Source organism: Mirounga angustirostris, unplaced genomic scaffold (genome assembly GCF_029215605.1).
Source record: "Mirounga angustirostris isolate CCGP_5_RB_7025 unplaced genomic scaffold, mMirAng1.0.hap1 SCAF_4, whole genome shotgun sequence".
Taxonomy (NCBI): Eukaryota; Metazoa; Chordata; class Mammalia; order Carnivora; family Phocidae; genus Mirounga; species Mirounga angustirostris.
The window spans coordinates 34795352-34821539 of NW_026991712.1; the positions used below are offsets into that span (position 1 = coordinate 34795352).

The following is a 26188-nucleotide window of genomic DNA, read 5'->3' on the forward strand; positions in this document are numbered from 1 at the left end:
TCCTGCTTTTTAGAAAACTGTGGACTTCTGGGCCTAATTTTCCCTTTGGGAACTTGATCACTGTAGATCTGTAAAATATTCCGCCTACAGAAGAAAATCTAAACATAGTATGAAATGTCATTTTTCCACAGGCCTTCAACATATCTCAATAAATTCCAAAAAGCAGAAATTATATAGACCTTTTAGATTTTAATGCAGTAGTGCTCGCTTCGGCAGCACATATACTAGATTTTAATGCAGTAAAATTAGAAATTAACAATGAAAGATTACCAAAAACTTCCTCTTAGAAATTGAGAAGATATCCTTTAAAATGCGATTAAAATGAAAATATAAAGTAATAGAAAATATGAACTAAATGATGATAAAGTTACTGTATATCAAAACTTGTAGAATGCAGCCAAATAGATCCTCAAAGGAAAAGTTATAGCCTGAATGTGTATGTTAAGAAAACAAGACAGTTTAAAATACATGAACTACACTTTGAACTCAAGGAACTAGAAAAAGAGCTGTTCTTATAATGATAGTTTTTGGCAAAATAAGGGATTAAATTAACAAATGGTTGTCATTTATACAGAATTCTAAGTAGGAGCCATATTAATGATGTTTTCAACTTCTTTTTTAGTTTGGGATTAGTCAACAAATATTTGAGTACTTCTGTGTGTCAAAAACAAGCCACTTAATTTATTTTTTGGTATTAGTGAAATGTAGTTGACATACAGTGTGATATTAGTTTCAGGTGTGCAACTGACTGACAATTGTATACATAACCCAGGGCTTCCCATGATAAGGATGGTTACACTTGTCACCATACAATGTTATTACAATATTATTGGCTATATTCCCCATGCTGTACTTTTCATCTCTGGACTGACTTACTTTATAGCTGAAAGTTTGTACTTTTAATTCCCTTCACATATTTCACCCATCCTTCCCCCTCACCCTCCCTGGCTGTCACCAGTCATTCTCTGTATTTATGAGTCTGTTCTGGTTTTTTGTTTGTTCATATGTTTTGGGTGTTTTTTTTTTTTTTCAGATTCCACATAGAAATGAAATCATATGGTATTTCTCTTTCTCTGACTTATTCCACTTACGATAATTCCCTCTAGGTCCATCCATTTTGTCACAGATGGCAGGATCTCATTCATTTTTTTAACGATTTTATTTATTTGAGAGAGAGCACAAGTGGGCGGGGGGAAGGGCAGAGGGAGCAGGAGAAGCAGGCTTCCCGCTGAGCAGGGAGCCTGATGTGGACTCGATCCCAGGATCTGGGATCATAACCTGAGTTGAAGGTAGACACTTAACCGACTGAGCCACCCAGGAGCCCGGATCTCATTCTTTTTTATGCTGAGTAATACTTCAGTGTGTGTGTGTGTGTGTGTGTGTGTGTGTACATACATATTATATCTTCTTTATCTGTTCTTCTGTTGGTGGACACTTGGGATAGATTCACACATCTGCTGTTGTAAATAATGCTGCAATAAACATAGGGGTGCATATATCTTTTCAAATTTGTGTTTTTGTTTTCTTTGGGTAAATACTCAGTAGTGGAATTACTGGATCATATGGTATTTCTGTTTTTAAGTTTTCGAGGAACCTCCATATGGTTTTCCACAGTGGGCTACAACAGTTTACATTCTCCAGCTACAGTGCGTGAGGGTTCCCTTTCTCCACATCCTCACCAATGCTTGTTATTCCTTGTCATTTTTTTTTTTTTAAGATTGTATTTATTTATTTGAGAGAGAGCGAGCATGAGAGCAAGAGAGCATGAGCGGGGATCGGGGGGGGGCACAAGGCGGGGGAGAGACAAAGGGAGAAGGAGAAGCAGACTCGCAGTGGAGCAGGGAGCCAGGTGCGGGACTCAATCCCAGGACCCTGGGACCATGAATGACCTGAGCCAAAGGCAGACGCTTAACGACTGAGCCACCCAGGCGCCCCTACCCTTTTTTTTTTTTTTTAAGGAGTTTTATGGTTTCAGGTCTCAGTTTATTCTTGTGTTTGGTGAAGGAAAGTAATTCAATTTCATTCTTTTGCATGCAGCTGTCCAGTTTTCCCAGCACTCTTTATTGAAAAGACTATCTTTTCCTCATTGTATATTCTTGCCTCCTTTGTCACAGATTAATTGAGCATATAAACATGGGTTTATTTCCTGGCTCTCTTTCCTGTACTTTTGATCAAAGTGTCTACTTTCTGTGCCAGTATATTATTGTTTTGATTACTGTAGCTTTCTAGTATATGTTGAAATCTGAGGTTGTGATGCCTCCAGCTTTGTTTTTCTTTCTCAAGGTTGCTTTAGCTACTCAGGGCCTTTTGTGGTTCCATACAGATTTTGGGATTATTCAAGTTATGTGAAAAATATGTGCATTTAATTTAACTGTGTCTTCGTTACCTTGTCCATGTCATGGATGATTTAAATCAGGTTTTTTGGAAGACCCCCACTTTTAAAGTCCAGTGAATCTGTAACTGTTGGTTCAGTGCTTTTTTCACTATATCGTGCTAGTTCAAATTTTCACTCCGTCTTAGCATATCATTTCTGACAGGCAATGTCACTGAATTCTATGACTCAACCACACACAGCATATGATCTTTTGTTGAATCTATATATATGTATATGTATATATATAGTTTTTATAATATATTTTATTAAGATATTAAGCTTTTTATTAAGATATAAGTCACAGAGCATGCAATTTACCTATTAACAAATGTACAGCTCAGTGGTTTTTAGTAAATTCAGAGTTGTACAACTATCACAACAGTCTGTTTTAGAATATTTTTAGCACCCGACAAAAAGAAACTCTATACCCACTAGCAATCAGTCACTTTCCTTTCTTTCCCCCACCTCCACCTCAGCCCTAGGCACCACTAATCTAATTTCTGTCTCTTTAGATTTGCCTATTGTATATATCCCATTTCATATAAATGGAATCATACAATATATGGTCTTTTGTGGCTGGCTTCTTTCCTTAGTGTGTTTTCAGGGTTCGTTCATGCTATAGCGTGTGTCAGTACTTTATTCCTTTTTATAGCCAAATAGCATTGTATGACTATACCAAATTTATTGGTTGGTGGACATTTCAGTAGTTTTGGCTATTATGGCTATTATGAATAATGCAAATATGAACATTCACTTGTAAGTTTTTGTGTGGACAGATGTTTTCTTTCTTTTTTTTTTTAAGATTTTATTTATTTATTTGACAGAAAGAGACACAGTGAGAGAGGGAACACATGCAGGGGGAGTGGGAGAGGGAGAAGCAGGCTTCCCACTGAGCAGGGAGCCCGATGTGGGGCTCGATCCCAGGACCCTGGGATCATGACCTGAGCCGAAGGCAGACACTTAACGACTGAGCCATCCAGCGCCCCTGGACAGATGTTTTCATTTCTTTTGGATATATAACTACAAGTGAAATTCCTGGGTCATAGGGTAACTCTTTTTAATTATTAGAGGTACTGCCAGACTATTTTTCAAAGCAACGGCGCCGTTTTACATTCAGCAGCGTATGAGGGTGTCAGTTTCTCCACATCTTCACCAGCACCTGTGATCAGTCTTTTTTTTTTTTTTTTTTTAAAGATTTTATTTATTTGAGAGAGAGAGAATGAGAGACAGCACGAGAAGGAAGAGGACAGAGGGAGAAGCGGACCCCCTGCTGAGCAGGGAGCCCGATGCGGGACTTGATCCCGGGACTCCGGGATCATGACCTGAGCCGAAGGCAGTCGCTTAACCAACTGAGCCACCCAGGCACCCGATCAGTCTTTTTTATTATAGCCATCCTAGTGGGGTGAAGTAGTATCTCATTGCAGTCTTGTTTTGCATCTCGCTAATGAGTAATGATTTTGAGCATCTTTTCGTGTGTTTCTTGGCCTTTGTATACCTTCTTTAGAGAAATGTCTATTTGTTCAGACCCTTTGCCCATTTTTAATTGGGTTATTTGAATATATTCTTATCTGTGGTGTTCATAATCCCTGCTGGAATACTTCTAAATTCAAAAATCCTATTTTATTGTTCCTCATGGATCACTGAAATGTTTCATGGTTTTTCATCAAGCTGTATTGCCGAGTCTGCTTCTTGAATTCAGAAGTAGTAAAAAAGCTTCTTGTTAACATATATTCCACTTTTTGTTTGGAGACATCTATGGATAGAATTTATTCTATCTTTTCTCATCATGGTTCCTTAACATCAATGTGTTAATTATCTGTTAGGAACTAAGGAGACATGTTTAGGTTCACAGTACATTATTGGTAATTCAGTATTTTGTAGAATCATGTATATGTGACTACCTAATGGTTATACCTGTGTAAAGGTCTGTAATATATAGGTGTCTTGGATCTCTCAAGCTGCAAAAACATTTTAGTTTGATTAGTATTAAATTTTTCATTTCTGCAGTAATACATGTCTTCTTTCTCTTCTTAAAATACCAGAAATGCTAGTATAGTTTCTTAAGGAGGTTAGTGGGTAATCTCAGTTGTCTTAGAATTTATCAGCCTGGGTGCCTGGGTGGCTCAGTTGGTTAAGCAACTGCCTTCGGCTCAGGTCATGATCCTGGAGTCCCGGGATCGAGTCCCACATGGGGATCCCTGCTCAGTGAGGAGCCTGCTTCTCCCTCTGACCCTCCCCCCTCTCATGTACTCTCTCTCATTCTCACTCTCTCAAATGCATAAATAAATCTTAAAAAAAAAAAAAAAAAGAATTTATCAGCCTTGAGTGCCTCTAGGACCTTCTGGAACAATGGATCCTATAGGTGACTAGACAGGGGTTAGGAGTCCTGAGCTTGTTAGTTATCTGTTATCTTGTGGGTGTGATTAGGCTTCTTCAGAATGTCTAATGACGGGCGCCTGGGTGGCTCAGATGGTTAAGCGTCTGCCTTCGGCTCAGGTCATGATCCCAGGGTCCTGGGATCGAGTCCCGCATCGGGCTCTCTGCTTCTTGGGAGCCTGCTTCTCCCTCTGCCTCTCTCTCTCTGTCTCTCATGAATAAATAAATAAAAATCTTTAAAAAAAAAAAAAAAAAAAAAGAATGTCTAATGACATGTCTTTTCTTTTTAGGTTTTTCAGGCAGAAAATCCCTTTGATTTTATGGAGAACATTTCTTTAGAAGGGAAAACAAATTTCTTTGAGAAACGAGTTGCAGAGTATCAACGTTTTGCAGTCATGGCAGAAACTACAGATAATGTCTTCACCTTGGATGCAGATTTTTAAAACCCTTCCCATATATAAACCTACCACTGGTAAATAGCAGTCCGTTTTTCTTTGCTTTAAAAAAAAACAAAAACAAAAAACCAAAACTTAAAGTACCTCTTTTAGGGAATAGAAGTTTGCTCAAGAGGAAATCTAAAACCAAATTTCATTCAAGTTGGATTTATATAAATACACTCTAATTTTCCTGTTTAACAATCAGCGTGTGACTTAAATGCTTTTGTCACTAAAATATAAGATGGTATTATGTAGCGGTTAAGAGCATGAGGTGAGGGGTCAGATATGATTCGACATTCTACCCTTACTACTTGTGTGATTCTTGGCAAGTCGGTTAATCTCTCTAAATCTCAGTGTGCGTATCTTTAAAATGAATGTAATAGTAGGTCCTAAATTTATTGCGTGGATATGAGGATTAAGCCACAAAATAAATGCTTAGCCAATATTAGCACCACCACTACTATTACTACTTACTAATAGTGTTAATTATGGTGGTGATGTGATAAAATGCTCCCCTGTCCTCCAAATAATTGTGATTCTAGGTCTTAAGATCTAGATTAAATCTTTGTATTTTTAATGTTTGAGGGAGAATATAAAGATTTCATTTAAAAGATTTTATAATTCTCATTAACTTGAGAATAACTTCTTTGAATTCCTCAGCATGTGGTAAAGGAAATTTAGTTCTTAGTTGCTTTGGGCAGGATACTTATGAAGTGGAATTCAGGAAGTTATCCTGGTAGTTGACCTTGTAAGTAAAATTATTCTCCTCCTTTGGAAGTCAAAATGGTCACTATTGCCAGACATAGCCCTGAAATGTTTAAAGCCCAGGTGAATTAGCTAGAATACCATTTCCCAAAGAGTATTCTAAGAGCTGTTAGCCCCTCTAGATATTTTGTGGGGGGAAAAAAGGGATTCTGTGGTCAGATGAATCTGGGAAATGTTTATCCTCCCTTCCTCTTTAGAACATACGGTCAGTACATCAACGACAGAAAAATTCTGCAGTCCATAAGCTTATTCCCCCTGCATATCCCAGGCTTACTTAATACGAATCTGTTTTTCACCTGTTAACATCTTACCTACCTGGTATTCCTCAGAACATAGTTTGGAAAAAGTTGGCCTAGAACTATGGCCTTCAGAGGAAGGAGTTGGGGACTTAGTTAAGGAGACCTGGTGGGAATTACTGAACCATTCATGTTTGTGCCAGGCTGAGTAATGTACCTGAGACTGACCTCAGCTGTGCTTCTTTAATACTCTTGAAACTCTTTTATGCTGTTACAAGGTATAGTCCGAATAATGGAACTTTATTGCCTCCAGAACAGTAGCAGATAGACACAGGTCTCTGCAGAGGAGACTAAGTGAGGAGAGGCCAGGAACCCCTCGTAATCGTTAGGAAGAGTCAAGAGGTAGCCTGAGCTCCCAAAACAGTGTGGTTCTCCACTTCCAGCACATTTTTATAAAATTCTGCAACCTAGAATTTAGAGATTTTCACTGTGCATAAATGTTTGCTCCATTCATTTGGCAATTATCTAACTGACTTTATAAAACTGGGAGTTCTCGAGTGGGTGCAAGAGGAGCAGGTCATAGCTTTGTTAGGGAGAAGGTCCAAAACTTGATATATTTCCAACCTATGACAATGACATTTATTTGTTCAGTTTGTTCTGTGCTGCAGAGTTGGCCAGCTGTTTTTATATTTTATATCCCCTCGGGTGATCCCACAACAGCCTTTGGAGCTTGAAGAGCCGCTGGTATTGACATTTTACTGATGGGGGAGAGTGAGGCTCAGAGAAGTTAAATGACTTGGCCAAGATCTGCTCATAGCACTGTCCCTACAGGAGAATTCTTTTTTCTTAGAGATTATCATCTTTCTTGTATTTAGTCCTTTACATCCATCTTGATGTGATTTTGTCTTTCCTCATTCAAGTATCATGTACTTTAATCAAGGTGTTATATAAATTATTTAACTATATTCAGGTAGTATGTTCAAAGATGTGTCTACTACTATACAAAAACTGAACATTTAAAATTGACTATCTGCAATGATATCAGAATGAAAGAAAAAAGTTTTCAGTGCATATTCCCATTGTTTTAAATCCACATCTTTCTCATAGGTAATGGCAGGTGCCTTAATATGAAGCTTATTTATAGTAGCAATAAACCTAACTGCATTGAGATGAAGAAGTTTTATTACTGAAATACTGGATTTTTAATACACTGGTTTATTACACTCGGTGTTCTAGATCCTTTTCCAGAACTCCAGGTTGCATATTTATTTATTATGTTTAGTATTTTGGTTCTTAGCTCTTAAGGAATGAAGCAATTATGGAATCTCTTTTTAACTTGCAGGTAAAGAAAAAATTCAGAGTATGTTCACAAGTTTTTTTTAAACAGCACATGTATTTAGATCATTGTTACAGTAGTTAAGTTCATTATTTAGGAAAGTAAAAACTCGTAGTTCATGACAGATTGCACTTATTAAACATATTTCATTGTAGTATGTAGAATCATGATTTGGAAAGACTTGGGAAGACAGACCCAGTGCTTTCAGACAAGGCTGTTTTGTTGTTCAATTACATACAATAATAAACAATTACTTTTACATACAAGCTTACTCGAGTCCTGTCTTAGTTAACTCTCATTTTGGAACATCAAATTTTTCTGCTGCTTTTGCCATTTTATCTTTTATTCATAAAAAAGTGATTACAGTTGACCCTTGAACAACACGGAGTTAGGGACACCAACCCCCTGTGCAGATGAAAATCTACATGTAGCCTTTGACTCCCCCAAAACTTAGCTACTAATAGCCTACTGTTGACCAGAAGCCTTACCAATAACACAGTTGACAAACACATATTTTGTGTGTTATATGTATTATATACTGTATTTTACAATAAAGTAAGCTAGAGAAAAGAAAATGTTATTAAGAAAGTCATAAGGAAGAGAAAATACATTTACAGTCCTGTCCTCTGTTTATTGAAAAAAATCTGCATTTAAGTGGACTCACGCAGGTCAAACCCGTGTTGTTCAAGGGCCAACTGTATGGAGAAAACAGCAGTTTGCATATTAAAAAAAAATACATTATTTGATACTCAGAATTTTGCATTTGACATTTAAATATGCTAACAGTGTCATGGAATCCCCAGATTGCATTTGTACAGATTAAGCTAAGGGCTAAATGTCACTAACTGATTTTCAGTGATAGAGAAATCTGCTCATGGGCTGCATGAAAGCCAGCTTAGTCCTATCATCAGGTATTATGTTTTTCAACTAAATTGAGTGATTTGGCAGCCATCTCAGGAACTCTTCCTCGGTGTAATCTGTATGAGTGGCACAGAAGGGAAATCTGTATATCTTTGTTTTTCCCACCCTTTAAGTAATCTCCTTTTTAGACAATTACAAATTTGCAGGAAAACTTGATATTCCTAGGGCCTTAGGAAGAAAGGATTTAAGCCTTCAAATTTGGGGCTTAATTCTGTTAAGGAAAATATAGGTGAAAATGGAAGGATAGAGAATGGCTGTTTTGTTTGTTTGATTTTTTTTGTACAGAGAAAAATGTAACAATTCAGGCTTTCTAAGTTCACAAGATTGTTAACTTATGCATTTGACTCTTTTATAAAGATGTCTTGATATTTCCAAATGTATGGTAATTTAGCAGTTATTTGGAATCTACTGTGTATATAGAGAGCTTTATCAGGTGTGGTGTACCTAAGTCTTTTTGCTAAAATACATTAGGGTCAATCAAGCCAATCCTGCCTATTTAGAATTTGGGTTGTTTTTTTTGTTTGTTTTCCAAAGAAATAAGTTGTTATTTTTTTGGTTTAGTGTGTTGAAATAAACTATATCATAGCTACATCATTTTGTGTTTCTCCTTTTTGAGTAAGAGTGTTTTGTATAAGTGCAGGGGCTACCCTACTCGAGGAATGTATATTCTATTTGTGTATACGATAAATACATATTGGTATTACTTTGTTCAGCTCTACCCCCCCACACACACACTGTTCTTTGACATAAGCGGGATCCCCCAGTCCTCTCCCTCATCTACCTTCACCCGATCCATGAAACTTTCTTCATGTCTTTTTATATCCAGCTGAGATGCCGCAATCCGTCATCTGACTAGTACTAACATTCTTTACCAGTACTCTGAACTCTGTTCCTCATCTGCATTTCTACCATTCATAGAAAAATCAAGGAAATTTCCCCACCCTGTTACAAACATCACAGTTTTTCCATATTTGCCCTTTAGCAACCAAATGCTGCTAGAGAAAAAGGCATATAAGACAAATTGGATCTGTTTACTATAAATCCATGTTACCTACTGTCTTAGTCCACTGGGGCTGCTATTAAAAACTACCATAGCCTGGGTGGCTGAAACAAGGCATTTATTTCTCATAGTTCTGGAGGCTGGGAAGTCCACGATCCAGGTGCTGACAGATTCAATGTCCTGTGAGCCTTGCTTCCTGGTTCATAGACTGCTGTCTACCCACTATGTCCTCACATGTAGGGAGGTTGGGGAACTCCCTGAGGTCTCTTTTGTGAGGGCACTAATCCTGGGGCTCCTGGGTGACTCAGTTAAGGGTGACTTGGGCTCAGGTCATGATCCCAGGGTCCTGGGATCGAGCCCCGTGTCATCAGGCTCCCTGCTCAGCAGGGAGTCTGCTTCTCCCTCTGCCCCTCTCCCCTACTCGTCCTCACTCGCTCTCAAATAAATAAATAAATAAATAAATAAATAAATAAATAAATAAATAAATAAAATCTGATAAGGGCACTAATCCCTCGTGATCCAATCCCATCCCGCAGGCCCCACCTCCAAACATGATCACACTGGGGATAGGTTTTAACATGAATCTGGGCGGGACCCAAGCATTCAGTTTATAGCACCCCCCTCTGCACTGATAACCCTAGTACAATTTCCCGGTAAACTTGTTCTCCATTCTCCACCATTTCTTTTCCACACTGTCTCCATCTTCTGCAACTACCCTCACTCCCCAAGGAGGTGCATTTATCATCTGTTCTTCCTTTCGAACTGTGGCCCCACAAGAGATTCTCAGCAGAAAAATGTGACCACTAGAGGAGTCCTAAGTCTAGAACCTAAGAAGCTGGCGGTGGAATGCAATACACAAACGTCTATGCATGACTTCTGTCCTGTGAAGTCTTTGCACTCAGAGTGACTCAGGACAGGATCTGCTTTGCCGGCCCTTCTTCTGGGAATTGGAGCCACTTTTCTGTGGAAGTTGCTGCTCTGCCTCCCGCCCCGTGGCTCTTGCAGGGCTGCCAACACCAGTACACACGCCATCCGTCTGGGCCCGTGGGAGGGCATGGGACCCAGGCAGGGGCCCAGGCCCTTGCCTACGTTGTTTCTAAAGGAAACTAAAGGAAGAGCATCACTTTTATTCTAATGACAAAGCTCGAGCAAATATCCGAGTTCCACTCCCCCCAGGGTCTGACCATATTCCTATTCTGGGCAGCTTTTCATTATCAAGGTCATAAATGCCTACTTTTGGCCTAAAATAGTTAAAATGTCCTGATTTGCATCCAAAAGGACCCTCGCTAAAACAAAAGTCGGCTCCTGGATACAAAAAGTGATTGGAAAGAACCAGGGCGTTCAGGTGTGTATCAAAGAGCGGGGAGCCCCGAGTTTGCTCCTGGGGTGGACCCTGAGAGCCAGGCGAAGTCTTCAGTGAAACTCAAGTGCTGTTTAGAGGGCGGGGTGAAGAGTAGGAGAGGGGCGTACGGCTGAGATGTGAGTCTTAGAAGAGCAGCGTTGTTACACATGAATGGGGTGTCCCTGGTCTGCATGGTCATCCAGCAATAAGGAAAAGAGCTGTCCTTGTTTTATGTGACCTTTCTCGGTGCCTCGTGCATCTGGGCTTTCTGCACTCTGTGTAGGCTCTCACAACCACGTCTGCTCTGTTCATTTCATTTCTCCAGGTTAGCGTGGGGCCACACCATAGGAAACAAGAGCACCTTCCAGTTTGCCTGAGGAAGGGTCAAGGGTCAAGGTCAAGTTCTTGATAGTCTCTCATTGTTAATGATAGTGTCCAAATTCTGCAAGGAAAATTTGATGCCCAGTAAAATAATAAGTATTTGTACATACTTCAGTGCTTATAAGGTGATCTTGCAACATTGTTATTCTAACCACTTCATTGATCCACTCATTTTATGAGGAATTGCTATGTCCCAATAATATTACTGATAAAGGACCAGAGGCTCAGAAAAGCTAAGTTACTTGCCCAAGGCCAGGCAACTAATAAAAGAGGCAGGTGTTATGGCTTTAAATCTCATCATCTTGGGGCGCCTGGGTGGCTCAGTCGTTGGGCGTCTGCCTTCGGCTCGGGTCATGATTCCGGGTCCTGGGGTCGAGCCCCACGTCGGGCTCCCTGCTCCGCAGGAGGCCTGCTTCTCCCTCTCCCACTCCCCCTGCTTGTGTTCCATCTCTCACTATCTCTCTCTGTCAAATAAATAAAATCTTAAAAAAAAAAAAATCCCATCATCTTTTCACTGAGTGCACCCAAATTTCTACTCTTACTGCTGGTGGTATTCAAGAAGATTTTTCACAGGATGTGATCCCCTTGACCTCGATTCTCTCCCTAACCCACTCCATCGGCAGGTGTCAACTTAGAGCTTCATGTGTCCTCCCCCAGAGCTTACTGGGAATTGTGTTTAAGCATCACGTCATGGAGGGGGGCAGAGAAGGCTGACCTGCTGTGGCCATATTGTTTGAAGACATCAGAGCTGCAAGGGCCATTGATATTTATTTTCTAATCATATTTGGGAAATATATCTTCAAAAATATTGCTTGAAGTAAAAAGTAATGTAACTTTAATAGATAAAGCAATAGTACGGCTAGAACTCAGAAGGACATAACCTGGCAGTGGTTGTGTTGGACAGTGTTGGAAACCTTACACCGCGTCTCTACTGCCTACAATGTTAAGAGCTGTCCAGGTGAGAGCTTCCCAAGCAGTCCTTCTCAGAACTCAGATTGTAACGTGGTAGCACATAAAGATATACTTGCTTCAATTTGTTTACATTTCAGACGCTAGGGCAGCACCTGCCTCTCATTCCCAACCATCTGTTGGTTTGGGACTCTAGGTTTAGAGCCCCCAAATCTCAGAGGACTCGCACCGTCCTTCATGCGGCTCTCTCAAAGTGAGTCGAACCCACTGACGGCAACATCCAGATAAAATCAACCTTTACGTTTCTGAGAAAATGTATTCCAGACACATCTCCTGTGTGTGCTATAGTTGTCCTTATCTTCAGGGACTCAGCTTCATCGATGGGCCACAGAGGTTGATGCAGACGATTTTTCCCTTCCCAGATTTTTTCTCTGCGCCTGCCTTTTTTTACTGGCTAGTCCCTGCTCATCCTCTGGGAAAGTCTTTCTCTGTGTGCTCATGGCTCTCTATATCTGGCACACGATGTATTAACATTTAGTTGAGCCCCCTTCAGGTGAGAACAGCACTCTTTTTTTTTTTTTTTAAGATTTTATGTATTTATTTGAGAGAGAGAGAATGAGAGACAGAGAGCAGGAGAGGGAGGAGGGTCAGAGGGAGGAGAAGCAGACTCCCCGGCGAGCAGGGAGCCTGATGCGGGACTCGTCCCGGGACTCCAGGATCATGACCTGAGCTGAAGGCAGAAGCTTAACCATCTGAGCCACCCAGGCGCCCAAAGAACAGCACTCTTTACATTTCTATCGTCCGTGTGGTATGCAGCAGTTTCTCAGTATTTCCTCCATGAATGAATGAATGAATAACAGTCACAACTAGTTGAATCGTGAAACCTGAATCATGTAATCAGCATAAGCTGGTAGCTAGAAACCATCATTTACAGAGCACACGTGCCCCCTATGCTTCCCACAGATTATGTCATTTAATGCTCTGAATCCTATTGGGAAGGTATTTTTTCCTCCTTCCCTCCACAGATATTTACTGAGTGTATCCTAAGTGCCAGACACTGTGCTAGGTGCTGGTGATCAATCCATGGAAAAACAGACATGAGTCTGCCTCATGGAGCATAGTGGGGTAGACACATAATAAGCAAAGAAAACGTTATCGCCTCTATTGTCAAGGTGACTTTCAGACAGGGCTCACTCCTTATCGACTCCTTGCTTAAAGTGGTACAGATAAAGCCAGAATTCTGTGCCAGGTCTGCCCGATACCAGAGGTCATGCTTTCCCTAGAATCTCCAGATCAAAACATCACTGCAGCTCTGATGCGCACAGAGTCCCAGGTCCCAGGCGTGGTGGGTCCCAAGCCACCTCAAAGGGCTGTGTGGCCTGAGGTGAGAGTCAGCTGCTGCAGGTGCTGCTCAGGCTCCAGGGGAGAGAAGCCAGTGGAGGCCAAGGTCAGACATGGCCGCATCCCACTGGCAGCTGGCAGACAGCCCTGTTGCAATAGTGTGGGATTCGGTGGGCAGGGCTGACGGGAATTCAGCAAAGCTTCAGGATCTTGCTAGCGGCTACCCATGTAAAGCTCAGAGTTGCCAGCCCCCATGGATCCAGCCCTGCCCCCATGGATCTGGCCTTGCCCCCATGGATCTGGCCTTGCCCCCATGGATCCAGCCCTGCCCCCATGGATCCAGCCCCCATGGATCTGGCCCTGCCCCCATGGATCCAGCCCCCATGGATCTGGCCCTGCCCCCATGGATCCAGCCCTGCCCCCATGGATCCAGCCCCCATGGATCTAGCCCTGCTTGGATCAGGAGAAAGCCAAAGGAGGCTGCTATGGGCCGCAGTCTTCCCTGAGGTCGGCGAAGCAGAAGTGACTGGGTGGGAGGTGGGGGTGGGGGGCGCACATGGTGCCAAGTCCCCTTTCTTGCTAGACAACTGTGACCTGGCCGCTCTACTGGCCTCCTGTTCCCCATCTTCACCCTTGACTTCCTGCAGGTGGTGGTACCTGCTCTGAAAGATCATGGAAATGTTTTGCCAGAGGTCTCATTTCCTGACTTCCTCATGATGGAGCCCTTGAGCCACTGGTTTCTCCTCTCAGAGGCTGCTCCTTCACTGTGGGAGTTAAGGAGGTAGATTTTAAAGAAGGATGATTCTGTTTCCTGATGAGCTTGGGCTGCTGGACTGGAGGGAGGCCTCTGGACACATAGAAGAAATTCCTGCTCAGCACAAACTCCCTTGGGGAATTTCACCCCAGGCTGGCTGTCCAGAAATGAAAGTCGAGGTGACACTCCCATAGGGAAGCCCTGCATTTTGGTACCAACTGAAAGAGGGAAAGCTTCTTTCCATAGACAGATGCTGAGCACTTACGAAACAAATGACAAAGCTACGCCTTTTTATGAAGCGTCAGGAGCCCTGGACTAGTCACAGAGTCACCTGTGATTTCGTTATTCGCTTATCCATCAGTTTGGGGGAGGGGTGGCAGAGAGGGGAGGGTCAGAAATGGCAGAAAGATAACACTTACCCTCTGGCCCAGTCTGGGAAGATGTAAGGGTGGAGGGGAAGGTCCTGGGTCTTGTCTGTTGTACCAGAATGGATCATGCCATTCCTTTGGCCCTGGATCCCTGAAGCTCCTGTCCACCTCAGTCTGACGAGGGAAATAGAGATATCTATGTTCAGGGCAGGATATTTTCACAATTTAGATGTGGGGAGCAGGTTTCTTGAGAGCTAGGAGGTCCTTAAATGATACTCCATCCTATGAATACTAAATCTATCTTGACTCAGTCAGCTCACTTTCACCTCACGGGAAGCACTTCAGAATGTGGGACTTTGGGCGCCTGGGTGGCTCAGTTGGTTAAGCGACTGCCTTCGGCTCAGGTCATGATCCTGGAGTCCCTGGATCGAGTCTCGAATCGGGCTCCCTGCTCGGCGGGGAGCCTGCTTCTCCCTCTGACCCTCCCCCCTCTCATGTGCTTGCTCTCTCTCATTCTCTCTGTCTCAAATAAATAAATAAAATCTTTAAAAAAAAAAAAAAAGAATGTGGGACTTTGCTATGCTGAGATGTGGAAGAGCGCAGACTTTAGGGCCAAACTACTCGGGTTCAAATCCTGACTCTGCCATTTACTGGCTGGATGACTTTGGCAAGTTAAATGTGCAACTGGGAAGAACAGCAGTGTGGACTTCTTCTGCTGTTGTATAAATATGAAGAACACTTAAAATAGCACCAAGCACATAGCAAGCACTCCATAATTGAAGCTCTTATCTTAAAGCTTCCGTTTAGCATTAAAATGCCAATGGTATGCCTGGAACATTTCCATTAGCTTAGAGTGATCTTAAAGTCAATAGCTCCTCGAAGGCTGAGCTATTGGCTTCTTGCTATGCCACCTTTAACAATTTCATCATTGTGTAGGTTTTAGTTCTCTCTTACAGATTGGTCATTCCAATTTTTAGCATAAATTTATAAATGGTCTTAGTATCTGGCATGTTAGTTGGCTAAGAAATAGATTTTTGTGTCTCCTTAACAAATAAGATAGTTTTACTCTTCCTGCAACATTAGCAGTAAGTGAAATTCAGTTCACCTTAACTATCTGTACAGGTTTAGCATCCTTCGTTGTTGTTCTCATTAGCCTTTTAAGGCTAACGAACACATCACAAGCCCTAAGAATGAATAATTCCTATTTGTTCTGTAAGTAGCAAAGTTAAGCAGATTTAGTGCCACAATGTCTCACTGCTCTAAGGAGAACCCTCAGTCCCGGTAGATCTGGTCCTGTTGTTCCCTCAACTAAATTGAGAGCTTGAGGGTAGAGAGTTGATGTTCCTCTGCCTTAAAAGCCCCTCCTTGCATCAGGTGGGATTCCGACTGATTATCATTTGCACTAGGGAACTCAGTATGAGCCTTAAGCCCCACCACTGGGACTTAGGCATGGCTGGGTGGTGACTCACTCATAGGGTGGTTCAACTGAAGTTTCTTAGCACGGGGTCTCCTGGGAGAGAATCGGCCCTGGGGCCAGGAGGGGACAGGCCAGGAATACTCCTTTTGTGCCCTGCCTTCAAACAGTTTTGTGAGGATGTAATCCTTGCTAGAGTGGCAGCCACCTTGTGATCATGAGGCAACATGCATGAGGAAGAACCAAAAAGCTAAGATATTGATGATAGAAAAGGTAAAAGGCAAAAGATGCCTGGGTGTTGAAGATACGGTCACATGGACCAGCCGTGGTAACTCCTACCTCCCATTTTCTGTTCCGTGAGATAATAAGTACCAAGATTCCCTAAGCCATTCTTACTCATGGCTTCTATTACTTATAACAAATACATCTTATTTGAAACAACCTCCCCTTTTTAAAACAATTCAAAATGAGAGCATTATCCCTTTCCTCTCCTCCTGCATTCCTCCCCCTTGGGTGGCTTAAATACTCCTGCTCTGATTACATCCTATACAAAACGTTTAAGAATGTAAGACAGCCGGGTCCATTTCTCAGCAATTCTGGCATCCTTCACCAACGTTCTTGCCCACCCAGCCCTGTTTCAGCCTGGCTTTTCCACATTTTGGCCGAGGACCCAAGGTAGAGCCGTGAGCAGTCAGCTGACTCCCCTGTGGCCTCTCCCTGCGGCTGCACCCCTCCACCTCCGTGGCAGCCAGGTCAGAGAAGGTGTCGGAGGCCTGCCCTGTCTGCTCCTCATCTCAGGACTGTACCCTCTTCCTGAGGACGGGTTGCAGTGAGTGGGATCTCTGTGTTAGTGCCTTTTAACCGAGACCGAGTTAGAAAGGCTTAATGTTCAAACCACAACCTTTGTCCTGAAAATAGTACATGAGGTGCTTGTGCCTGGAATACAAAGGGCTCAGCAATTCCTTCAGACTTAGAGACGCCTGGGATCGGTTTCCCTTCTGCAGGTCGGTTAGGACTGAGCAAAGTGTTTGATTGCATTACTCCTGAGTGGCTGGTTTCCTGTTGTGATTTAGCTAATATTCACATTTCTTGCAGCAGGAATAAATGACAGGGCTCATTTCCACCCCATAGCCCACACTTTGGCAAACAGCCCAGTGCGGAAGTGTGTGCTCATGTCAAGCAGCTGGGGTAGAAGGGGCAGGCAGTAAGGAAGGCCCCCTGCCTGGTTCAGGGTTGGGAGGAGGGGTAAAAGCTCCAGTGGAGGGACTGCACGTGCAGTTGGCAGAGACCACGGCTCCCGGTGCACGGTGCAGTGAGAACAGGGCTGGGCTGGGGAGTCCCAGAGAGCTGTAAAGTGGAAAGACCAAATACTTGAGTCAGACAGGAAAATGGAATGGGAAAAGTCTCAGCTCTACCATTTATTTGTCATGTGACCTTGGGTGAGTGGCTTACACCCTTCTGAACCTGTTTTTCTATCTGCAAAATGGGAAAGCATATTGATCCAGGGTTTAGAGGAGTTGCAGTGTAGAGCATGCACTTCACTGCAGTGAGTTAAGAGGAACACAGATCTGAGCTGAGGGTGGAAAGGGGAGAGCGCTGGGAGAGAGGGGAGGGGGTCAGGTTCCAGGTGTGGCTGAGCTGGTCCTGGTGGGTTTTAACTGTTAAAAGGTTTAAAGTGATCGCTGATTCTCATATGGTTAGGCCAGGCCCTCCTAAAAGCTGTGTTATTCTTGGAATGCTACCTGATCATCTAGTGTACGCTTATTCTGTAGAGAAGAGGACCAAAGTCCAGAAAAGTCAAGAACTTCGCTTGAGGTTCCATAGCTATTGCAAGGTAGAGCAGTCACTGCAATTAGACCTCGCCTTGGGTCTTTCAACTTTCAATCTGGCTTGGTAACTTGGCTTTTAAAACTTTCAGCCTCAGGGGGCGCCTGGGTGGCTCAGTTGGTTAAGCGACTGCCTTCAGCTCAGGTCATGATCCCAGGGTCCTGCGATCGAGTGGACATCGGGCTCCCTGCTCTGCGGGGAGCCTGCTTCTCCCTCTCCCACTCCCCCTGCTTGTGTTCCCTCTCTCGCTGTGTCTCTCTCTGTCAAATAAATAAATAAAACTTTCAGCCTCAGGCCAGCCATGGGCAAATTAGATAAAATGAAAAATTGACAGGCTGTCTTCACTCTTCATGCCCTTTTACCCCTCCTCACCCTCCAGACTTTCTCAGCTATGAATTTTCCCACAGCTAACCTCACATTCAACAGAAAGCTTTCCCCCAAGCTCGAGGATGAGACAAGAATGCCCACTGTCACCATTGCTATTCAGCGTAGTACTGGAAATTCTAGCCAGAATAATTAGGCAAGAAGAAGAAATAAAAGGCATCCAAATTGGAAAGGAAGAGGTAAAGCTGTCTCTTTTACAGATGATAATTTTACATAAAGATACGAATTTTAAAACTTGTTCAGAGTAAAGTGTAAACGACTGATAACCTTGAGATATTTACTTTCAAATCACTGCGGTAAATTCTGCATTTGAAATTTATTGCATCAATCAGCTGATACAAACTTAAAAAAAATATCCTTAACTTTTTTCCATGGACACTGAAATCCCAGTATCCACAGACCGAACTTCCCACCCACATGGGCACACATTGCCTCTTATCAGGCCTCTTCCTTCTTCTCAGCCCAGCCTCCTCCCATCCTCCCCTTTTCACCTGTGTGAGGGAAGGACGGGCTCTATCAGTGGTTCTTAAAGTGGTACCCACACAAGCTGCAGTAGCACCTGGGAGCTTGTGAGAATGCGGATTCTTGAGCCCTGCCCCCAGGTTTACTGAGTCGGAAGCCCTGGGTTGGGGCCCATGGATTAGAGTTTTCATCACCCCCTGGGTGATTCTGACACAAATAAATGTTTGAGGACCACTGGACTATAGAATGGAGTGAAACTGGTAATTTATCCCTGTCAGAGGATGTTGGGATATTAGCCAAATAACAGCAGGAAAGTTAACAGCAATACACTCAGACGTGTTGCACATAGAATATGCCAGTGCTGGCTAAGCATGGGATTTCAAGGGCTGCCTGCTGGACTGTTGCCCTGGCTCCTGCCCAGCCCCGAGTGCTCCCTAGGCTCTGCCTGGCTCTCTCATCGCCTGCCTCCCTCTTCCTCCTCCCGCCTCTTCATGCACTCTGGCTCTTCTTTCCCAAGTCAAAGCAGATCCCAACCCTCTCAATGTGGTAACACTGTTTTCTAGATAGCCCCCTCCCATGCCACCCCAAATTTGGTCCTGGGGCTCTGAAATCTTGGAGGCTCGGCTTCTTGAACATTTGGTTGTCTCTCACAAGCTCTTGGAAACAATTGCACCGCAGTCTCCATCGCTGGGGATGGTTCCTTGTATCTTCCTTGTTATTGGGCAGCTCAACACATGTTCTTTACCCCAACCCCTGGAGCAAAACAATGGCAACCTCACTTATCTGCCTAATTCATTTTCAAGGACCCTTTCACTACTGATCATCATTCTAATCAACAGGCAATTACGGGGGGGGGGGGGGGGGGCGGTGGCAGATGCCCTTAGATGAAAAGTTCCTGTTTTGAAAGGCCAACTCTTCACTTGGCAGCCAGATGGCCCTTTTGTCACCTTTGAGCCTCGAGGCAGCACGGCCATCTTCAAAGGTTATTCCTGCTGCCGATGGCAACTTGCGTAAGAAGAGGCACGTGGATAGTGAACCCTGGCTGTCATGGTGTGCTGATTTGTTTCCAACCTTCAGTCTCATCATGGCAGTGAAAATGCCCCCAACCTTTGGCTCTATGCGCAACCCTGTGGCCTGTTACTATATGGCAGTGTTTGTCAAAGCTTGTGCCTCGGTTCACTGTCTTCAGAAGCACCTGAGGGCCCTTGCTGGCAGATTCTTGAGCCCCAGATCTCTCAGTGTGATTTTCTGTATGCTTAAAGAGAATCTGGAGGTATGTCTTGGGCACTCCAAGGTGGACTTGTTTCCAGGCCACGATTTGCTCCAGAAGAAGCCTAAATCCATGCCACGTGAGTCATGTTATATCCAGGCTTGACCCTTATTGCAAATGCCCCCATTTTGTAAACGGCTCCCTCTTGGTTCAGTGTCGGGAGACCAACCAAGGCTGAATCAGTTGCGGGCACAAATAATAATATCAGTCTCCCACATTCCCAGTCCTTGCCCTCACCTGTTTCCATGAAATTCGCCAGACCTCGGCAGTTTGAGAGGCTGGCAAACTTGCCTCATGTGACTCTCTTTCCAGTCTGTCAGGCACAGCCCCCCCACCCCAGGCATCTGCCACACCTCCTCTCTGCCCCTGACTCCCCCTGCCACGTCCTCCATTACCAAGACCCTTTCAGTGGTGTCCATGAGACGAGTAGTGGGTGTGCCTAGTGCCTCACAAATTCCCTTGTGAAAACAGTTCCTCCAGGGTTTGGGTAGGCCTGCTCAAGTGTGCACGCACACACATACGCACACACGTATGCACACACATGCCCTTTAGGTCCACCAGCTGGTGCAAATAAATACCCCGAAGGGCCCATGAAGTTCTTCTAGGAGCCAGACTTCAGATTCCAGTCTGGACTGAACTAGGGCGTGGTTACATACATGCTGGGACACCAAGTTTATTAGAGCCCTTCAGGGCAGGCAGATGAAGACTTTGACTTTAAGTTTTCCAGTCCCTTGTCCGGTAGTATAGACTCCAGTGGCCAGACAGATCTCCTTCCTTCCTATACATCCTCCTTACAATTAACAGTTGGTAATTTTGCTTTGCAAGCTCAGTTTCATCCCAGAGAGTTGGCCATAGGGTTTGGAGCATGAAGGGCATCTTTGGAGGCCTCGGTATGCTGAAATTTGGACCCCCCCCCCGAGAAGAGACACTTCTTGGAGATAGTTCTTTGGTTAGCAGGAGAGTCTGAGTGGGACTTCTCAAAATGTGAAATAAAATTATTAAAAAAATGTAATTATAAGAAATTCACTTTCATCTCAAGCCAAATGCCTTGGGGTTTGTGTCTGTCACTTACAGGGCGTTTTTTTAACTTGATGTGTTAACGCTCGGTTCATTAGCCCTGAGGCAATTACCAAGTTGATGGAAAGAACCACATCATCACGGACAGGACCAGAAGGTGGCTTGTCTCTTTGGAGCTGCTGTCTGAGGGAGTCCCAAGCTGACCTTCAGCTTGGCTGCCCACAGTGCCTGCAGAGATCTGGACAGCGTTTATTACCCAGTGAACTCTGCTATTATCTTTCCTATTAAGTCTAAAAGGAGAATCATGATTTTCCCTGACAGTGTAGTTTTAATGCTTTTGTTACTAGTAGAAGGGGAAGATGACTGAAAGGGCTGTAACTGGGGCTTGATTTCAAAAGACCACAAAACAATGGCCATCAGCTATGAAAATGCATGCGAGACCAATCCCCTAGATGCAGAATGTACACATGAAATTGTGCAGAACTATTCCATAGTGCTTGGGCCCTTCGGCCAGACTGAGGCTATGAATAGGGGTTGGAGTGGAACAAAGAGAGGATATGGGTAGATTTCTTTGGAAAGAAGTGTTGTCCTGTTGTGAGTCCCACCATCCTCCAGGGAAGTCCAGTTCTAGTGAGGGAGCTTCTGCAGGATCCCTTGGAGAGCTTGATGTATGTTCCCGCAGTTGAGAAACATGGCAGGCGGGGTGGGGGACCTGTGCTCACAGCTGAGAGAACTCTGGTCCTGTGGCAGCAAAACTGAGATAGCTGTGCTGGGCCAGACTTGCAGGAATTCCCGTGGACCAGAGAGAAAGAGCTGCCCTGGATCTGTCTGAGTCCCAACCAAGAGCAAAGGAAGGGCGCTCCCGACAGTGAAAGTATGTGTGGGGCGGACCTCCAGGAGAGCGGAAGCTAAAAGTGATTGAAAGCTGCCGAGAGAAGAAAGCTGTCATCGTCCACATCATGAGATTGCAGTTGGAGTGGCCCTTGGGGGACTCTTCCCCAAATCTTCAGAAGAGCTCACAAAAAGAAAGAGCCAGCTTTAAATATCCGCCAGACTAGGAAGTACAAATCTAGCTGAAGGAGGTACCAGTTTTGAGAAGAAGTTTTCTGTCCCTTAACCATACTTCCTTCCCCCTGTTCTGACATAGGCAAGCTGGAGCAAGGGGAGAGGTAGAGAGGAAGACGGAAGTGCCCCCACCAAACAGCTTCTTTGTGAAAATCACAGCAGTGACACTCATTCCTTCCCCCAGAATTGTTCAGTGCCCAACTTGCCCAATTGTGATGGTCCTGAGACAAAACCAAACACACTGCTTTTTTCCACTGCAAGAAAATAGGTTTGAACTGAAGGAGGGGGGTGTATTTGGTATATTTAATGGTAAATCAAGTTAGACGTTTTGATTAATATCTTGGACTGGATATTCAAATTACTCGATTGATTTGTATTTGCAATTTATGGACCCTAGGAAAGTCTATAACCCAAGAAGGAACAGAAAAGGCCATGGTACTTACCAAGTTTTCATCCAGGGTAGGGTAAAAATATGCTCACTGAATGAATTTTAAAAGGTCCTTGGAGGACAAAAATAAAGTTACATTTTGTTTACAACTCGATTTAACACATGGAGGAGGAAGAACAAAAAGATCCTGAAATGCTAAGTGGATTGAACTGACTGGATTTGCTTTACAGGTCTGAACAATTGTCTGTATTGGAAAAAATAGCAAACAAATTTAATTTTATGTACTGGGACTTTTTTAAGTTGAAGAGTTATAAGCAATCAAGGAGGATTCCAGAGAGGGCAAGGAAGGAAGATAAACTTGAACCCCTGGTAAGAGCCTGATTGAGGTTGCTGGGAAAGTGAAGTTGAGGTTCTCTAGGGAATGAAACTATGACAATGCCATCTTCAGTGTGGGAACTGCTGGGCAGATACTTGTTTGTATAGGACTTTGGGGGTAAGTCTGAAAGGAGAACTTGACTGCATTGTTCCTTTGCTGCTGGCCACCAGACACAAATCACTGGGTCCATGGCTACCTAGTTAAGGGGAGTCCTTACATAAGACATCAGGATCAAGGTGCTCAGGGGCGCCTGGGTGGCTCATCTGGTTAAGCCTCTGACTCTTGATTTTGGTTCAGGTCATGATCTCAGGGTCGTGAGATTGAGCCCTGTGTTGGGCTTTGCGCAGGGTGCAGAGTCTGCTTAAGATTCTCTCTCTCCCTCTCCCTCTGCTCCTCCCCGGCTCACCTGCTCTCTGTCTCTCTCTAAAAAAAAGATCAAGTTCTCAGCTGGGTCTGCACAGGGTTCACTCCTGAGGACATATCTGAAGACATTTTTTTAATTCTCCAGTCTTTGGAAACAACAAAAGGAATGAGCTGAGAAAAAAAACATAACTATGGATGGATGTTACATAGTCTGCTTTAAAAAAAGAGCATTCACATGTGTGCCAATAGTAAATACAATATACGTTGCAGGTGTTTTTACTTAAATACCAATTCCTTCTCAAGATTTTGGCCAACTCTTCTAGCCATGGGTAGCTAATCCCAAATCTGATTCTAGCCCACTTTTTCTGAACCCCGTACTTCTGGTTCCAGCCTGTGTTCATTGCTAGAATTTCATATTGATCTTTACTTCTCAGACTCCTGAATATTCTCAGTACCTGTCAAGGCATCATGGGTGTCTATCACCAGGCTACACTGCATTCTCTTTTTTTTTAATTTAAATTCAGTTTAATTAACATGTACTGTATTATTAGTTTCAGAGGTAAAATTTAGTCGTCAGTTGCATACAACACCCACCCAGTGCCTGTTACATCAAGTGCCCTCCTTAATGCCCAGCACCCAGTTACCCCATCCCCACACCCCTTCCCAGCCAGAGCCCTCAGTTTGTTTCCTGTAGTTAAGAGTCTCTTATGGTTTGTCTCCCTCTCTATTTTCGTCTTATTTTATTTTTCCTTCCTTTTCCCTATCTTCATCTGTTTTGTTTCTTAAATGACACATATGAGTGAAATCATATGGTAATTGTCTTTCTCTAATGGACTTATTTCGCTTAGCAGAATACCCTCTAGTTCCATCCATGTCGTTGCAAATGGCAAGATTTCATTCTTTTGGATGGCTGAGTAATATTCCATTGTGTATATATATCACATCTTGTTTATCCATTCATCTGTCTATGGACATCTGGGCTCTTTCTATATTTTGGCTATTGTGGACATTGCTGCTATAAACATGTGCCCCCTTCGAATCACCGTGTTTGTATCCTTTGGATAAATACCTAGTAGTGCAATTGCTGGGTCCTAGGGTAGTTCTATTTTTAACTTTTTTCCTTAAAGATTTATTTATTTATTTGACACAGAGAGAGAGAGAGAGCATGAGCAGGGGAAGCTGCAGGCAGAGGGAGAGGGAGAAGCAGGATACCTGCTGAGCAGGGAGCCCGCTGTGGGGCTCAATCCCAGGACGGTGGATCACCACCCAATCAAAGGCAGATGCTTAACCAACTGAGCCATCCAGGTGCTCCTAACTTTTTTTTTTTTAGGTTTTATTTATTTATTTATTTGAAAGAGAGAGAGAGCACAGAGGGAGAGGGAGAGGGAGAAGCAGATTCCCCACTGAGCAGAGGGGCTGATGTGGGGCTTGATCCCAGGACCCTGAGATCATGACCTGAGCCAAAGGCAGACATTAAGCCACTCAGCTACCCAGGTACCCCTATTTTTAACTTTTTGAGGAACCTCCATACTGTTTTCCAGAGTGGCTGCACCAATTTGTATTCCTACCAAGAGTGTAAGAGGGTTCCCCTTTCTCTGCATCCTCACCAACATCCATTCTTTCCTAACTTGTTCATTTTAGCCATTCTGACAGGTGTGAGGTGTGAGATATCTCACTGTGGTTTTGACTTGTATTTCCCTGGTGATGAGTGATGTTGAGCATTTTTTCACACTGCATTCTTATGCAGCACTTGGCCTTGCCTTTTCCTGGTCTCTGGGCTTTTCCATGTTGAGCTTGCTTTTGCTCACATTTTCTTCCATGTTTTGCCCTCTGCAGGGTCTCTGAAGACTTTTTCTTAGGTACCTCTTCATGAAAGCCGAATCTTCAGACTTCAGAACTCCAAAGCAGTGTTACCCAACCTTTTACTCATGATGGCACACTGAAAAAATGACATTTTTGTTATGCACTGTGACAAACTGGCAAGCTTTGGAGACCCGGTGGAGGCTTCAGGGTCGGAGAGTGACCAGCTCCAGCCAATAGAAGATTGAAGGGTCAGTATCTTGGGGTGCACTTGTGGGGATGCTCTGCTCTAGTAGACCTGCCTTGTTACCTGACTATAAGGTTAACATCTGCACTGGTTTCCTAGTTCCTTCTGGTCCTGCTTACCTCTCTGACCACAGTGGGCAATGCTGTGTCACTCAGCTCAACCTGGCCTCACACTACTTATACCTTTTTACTCGGAGTGGGGTTCTCATACCCGCACTGTAGATATCACCTGGGAGCTTGTTAGACATGCAGAATCTCAGATCTACTGACCTACTGACTAGAAATCTGCATTCTTATTCCCACCCATCTGGTCATATTCCTACAGTTTATTCTGGTTACTTTTCCCCATCAGTCTGTTGGTATGTTGATCTTCTCTGAAAACAGAGTAATACAAGTTCTCTCTTTGAGAAAGAAGAAGAGGAATCAGAAATATGAGTCTTCCTTTAAGAAAGAAATCAGTTTTTTGGTTTTTTTTTAAAGATTTTATTTATTTATTTGAGAGAGAGAGAATGAGAGAGAGCAAGCACATGAGAGGGGGGAGGGTCAGAGGGAGAAGCAGACTCCCCGCTGAGTAGGGAGCCCGATGCGGGACTCGATCCCGGGACTCCAGGATCATGACCTGAGCTAAAGGCAGTCGCTTAACCAACTGAGCCACCCAGGCGCCCCAAGAAATCAGTTTTAACAGGGAAACTCTGAAGGAAACATTTGAAACTTTTATTCCAACACTGCCTGTAAACTTCTTTCTTTTCTATTTGCTGATAAGAAGAGTCAGAAGATTCAGTATATTTTTGACCTTCAGGAGCTAAATATTTATTCGTTGATTATGGATTAGTTATAGAATGAATAATTAAGGAAGACAAGGTCTCAAACTTTGCTGTTCTAGGTGGTGAAGTCCTTTGCTATCTACTGTAAAGTAGCATGGTAAATGCTTGATGTCAAATTATTTTACTACAAGAACCTATTATTACATCTACTCTGTAAATTTACCATGTGCTTGTGCCCCTCAAGGACCATGAAGTGTGTTTTAGGTAATTAT

The 26188-nt window shown here is 43.5% G+C and overlaps 1 protein-coding gene across 3 annotated transcripts in view; it reads left to right on the forward strand.

The window, feature by feature from the left end:
• The window catches only part of RRM2B (ribonucleotide reductase regulatory TP53 inducible subunit M2B), a 56538-nt gene extending 31075 nt beyond the window's left edge, over positions 1 to 25463 (forward strand). For 2 of the 3 annotated variants that reach the window (XM_045896136.3, XM_045896137.3), the window contains one exon: positions 5041 to 9036. In XM_045896136.3, coding sequence (XP_045752092.1) covers positions 5041 to 5193 — 153 coding nt within the window. In that variant the 3' untranslated portion in view covers positions 5194 to 9036. Of the gene's footprint in view, positions 1 to 5040; positions 9037 to 24942 lie in introns of those variants that run through there. The other variant, XM_064588023.1, reaches the window with a different exon arrangement.
• The last annotated feature ends 725 nt before the right edge of the window (positions 25464 to 26188 follow it).